Below are 3,118 nucleotides of genomic sequence, written 5' to 3'. Positions count from 1 at the left end.
ATATATATAATTTTTTTTTTTAAATAAACCTGTGCACACATAAACTGGAACCCTAGCAGCAGTACTTTTGGACTTACTCTGCAAAATGACTCAAAATAGCATAAACTATTTCAAGATAGCAGTTTCTTAATTCCTATTTTCTTTTTGCATCTGTAAAATTTACAGCAATTGGGAATTTCCATATAAATCTAGTTAGTATGTGTATTAGTTTAGAGTTACAGTGAGAAGCAGGGTAGTAAGCTTAGGATATAAAATGTACTTTATAGAATTCACAAAATAATTACCATGCTCATGGAATAAATCCATATAAAGGTGGGATGTAGTAAAAACATAAATTTTAGTAGACAATTTTATATTTAGAAGCTAGGGAAGCATATGAATTGAGACTGAATATATACAGTAAATAAAACCTTTATAGAGTGGGCTTCTATCGTATATACCCAACAAGAGAAGCCATCTTAATAACAGTTTGAGAAACAGGGTGAAGTGTGTGTTATGACAGGTGATTTGTCACTAAAGGGAATTCAGATAAAATCTTGATCCACCTACATATTAGAAGTAACTTCAGATTTCAAACATACTGTACTCAATCCTCAAAACTAGACATCAAACTAGAAATAACTTACAAATTTACTTCTAATAAGAGAAGAGGTTACTAAAAGGATCAAAATCATTTTTAAATGCCAATCATTTAAGAAAAAATAAAATTTCCAGATTTGAATGAAAACTAGAGTTCTCACAATCAACTAGCAAAAGAACATCTTAAATTTCTATAAAAGTAAATAATATAGAAAGTCTCATGTAATTTTTCTATCTGTTGCAACAGTAGGGCCTACACTGGTGGCTTAGATCAAGGCTTACAGAGTACAGCTGGGCTGGGCTGGGCTGGCAAAATAGAAACTTGGACCAAATCCAGCCTACCTCCTATGACTGCTATTGAAGAGTTTTACTGAAACATACACATATATGCACGATTAGTAATATATATGTAATGCATTTTATACTTTGAGAAAAAGGAGTTTTCAGAGATTTAGTAAGTCTACTCAAGATGGAGAAATAAATATTGTAATTTCTGGGCGGTTATGAATTTTTTTTTACTTCCAGCTTGACTAGTAGAGCAAATAAATCTGTGTGTATACATGTGTACGTCTGCATCATTTTCCTATCCCTAAAAACCTGTAGCAAGTGAGATGTGAAATATTCAGTTGACTGCCCACCTCAAGTCTGCATCCTCATAATGCGGATGATTGACAATGGGGTGAAGTGTTGAAAGTTTGACGCTCGCCATTGTGGGCATGGCGCCTGCAAAAACAGCATCTGGAAAATAAGACCATTTTCTTTATGAGAACATTCCAAAGACAACCAAAAGTTAAACTAATCTATAATATTTGAACAAAAATTAAGAAAGACAAAGTATATTTAAATAATTTAAATAAGTATATTTTAAAAAATCATTCTTTTTATTCATTCAACACTTAACAATGATCTACTCTAATAATAGTTTCTTTGTTGTTAGGTGCCATTGAATCAGTTCCGACCCATAGCAACCGTATATCCAACAGAACGAAACACTCCCTGGTCCTGTGCCATCCTCACAATTGCTGCTACATTTAAGTCCACTGTTGCTGCCAATGTGCCAATCCATCTAATTGGCGGGTGGGGGTGGGGGTGGGGAAGGCTCCCTATTTTTCACTGTTCTTCCATGTTACTAAGCATGATGTCCTTCTCCAGCAACTGTTCCCTCCTGATAACATATCTGGAGTATGAGAGACAAGGTCAGGCCATGTTGGCTTTTAAGGAACATTCTGGTTGTAATTCTTCCAACACAGATTTGTTTATTTTTATTGCAGTTCATGGTAACCTTAATATTCTTCTCTAACACCATAATTCAAATGCATCAATTCTTCTTATTCATTGTCCAATTTTCACATGCACATGAGACTACTGAAAATACCATTGCTTGGATCAAGTATGCTTTAGTCCTGAAACTGACATCTTTGCTTTTGAACACCTTAAAGAGGTCTTGGGCAGCAGATACAGCATTTTATACATGTGGAACTGACCATCAATTGCTCATACACAAGTTCAGGCTGAAGTTGAAGAAAAAATTTTAAAGTCCACAAGAGCCTTGAACATATCCCACCTGAATTTAGAGATCATCTGAAGAACAGATTTGATCCATTAGACACTAAAGACTGAGGACCAGAAGAGCTGTGGGATGACATCAGGGACACCATACAGGAAGAAAGCAAAAGTCATTAAAAAGACAAGAAAGAAGGAAAAGACCAAAATGGATGTCAGAAGGGACTCTGAAACTTGCTCTCCAGTGGAAATGGAAGAAATGAGGAAGTAAAAGAGCTGAACAGAAATTTTCAAAGGTCATCTTGAAAAGACAAAGTCAAATATTATAATGAAATGTGTAAAAATGTTGAGTTAGAAAATGAAAAAGGAATAATACCTCAGTATTCCTCAAACTGAGGGAACTGAAGAAAAAATTCAAGCCTTGATTTGCAATACTGAAAGATTCTTTTGGGGGAAAATGGAGTCCTGGTGTGGCACAGTGGGCTAATGAGCTGGACTGCAAGGTTGGTTTGAACCAAAAAGTTGGCAGTTCAAGCTCACCAGCTGCTCCCTGGAAACCCTACACATGGTCACTATGAGTTGTAACTGATTCAAAGGCACTTAACTAGATCAACATGGGGAAAATATTGAATGATGTAAAAAGCATCAAAAGAAGATGGAAGGATACACAGTCACCGTATCAAAAAGAAATAATCAATGTTCAACCAATTAAAGAGGTAGCATATGATCAAGAGCCAATGATACAGAAGGAAGAAGTCCATGATGCATTGAAAACATTGACTAAGAGCAACACACTGGGAATAGATAGAACACAACTAGAAATCTTCAACAAACTGATGTGGCACTGGAGACATTCACTCATCTACGCCAAGAAACTTGGAGGACAACTACTGAAAAGATCCATATTTGTGCCCATTCCAAAAAGAGGGGACCCAACAGAATGTGGAAATCATCGATATCCTATGCAAGTAAAATGCTACTAAAGATAATATAAAAACAGCTGTAACATTGACAGAGAATTTCCATAGGTTCAAGT

General features: G+C 35.5%; 1 protein-coding gene across 1 annotated transcript in view; it reads right to left on the bottom strand.

The window, feature by feature from the left end:
- Positions 1–3,118, bottom strand: part of LOC102827936 (probable C-mannosyltransferase DPY19L2-like) — a 138,585-nt gene that overhangs the window by 6,579 nt on the left and 128,888 nt on the right. Inside the window, exon 20 of the mRNA XM_006832269.1 lies at positions 1,218–1,317. Coding sequence (XP_006832332.1) covers positions 1,218–1,317 — 100 coding nt within the window. The remainder of the gene's footprint in view (positions 1–1,217; positions 1,318–3,118) is intronic.

The sequence above is a fragment of the Chrysochloris asiatica genome, unplaced genomic scaffold, assembly GCF_000296735.1.
Source record: "Chrysochloris asiatica unplaced genomic scaffold, ChrAsi1.0 scaffold00006, whole genome shotgun sequence".
In the NCBI taxonomy this organism is placed as follows: Eukaryota; Metazoa; Chordata; class Mammalia; order Afrosoricida; family Chrysochloridae; genus Chrysochloris; species Chrysochloris asiatica.
This window is presented reverse-complemented; position numbering and strand designations above follow the sequence as displayed.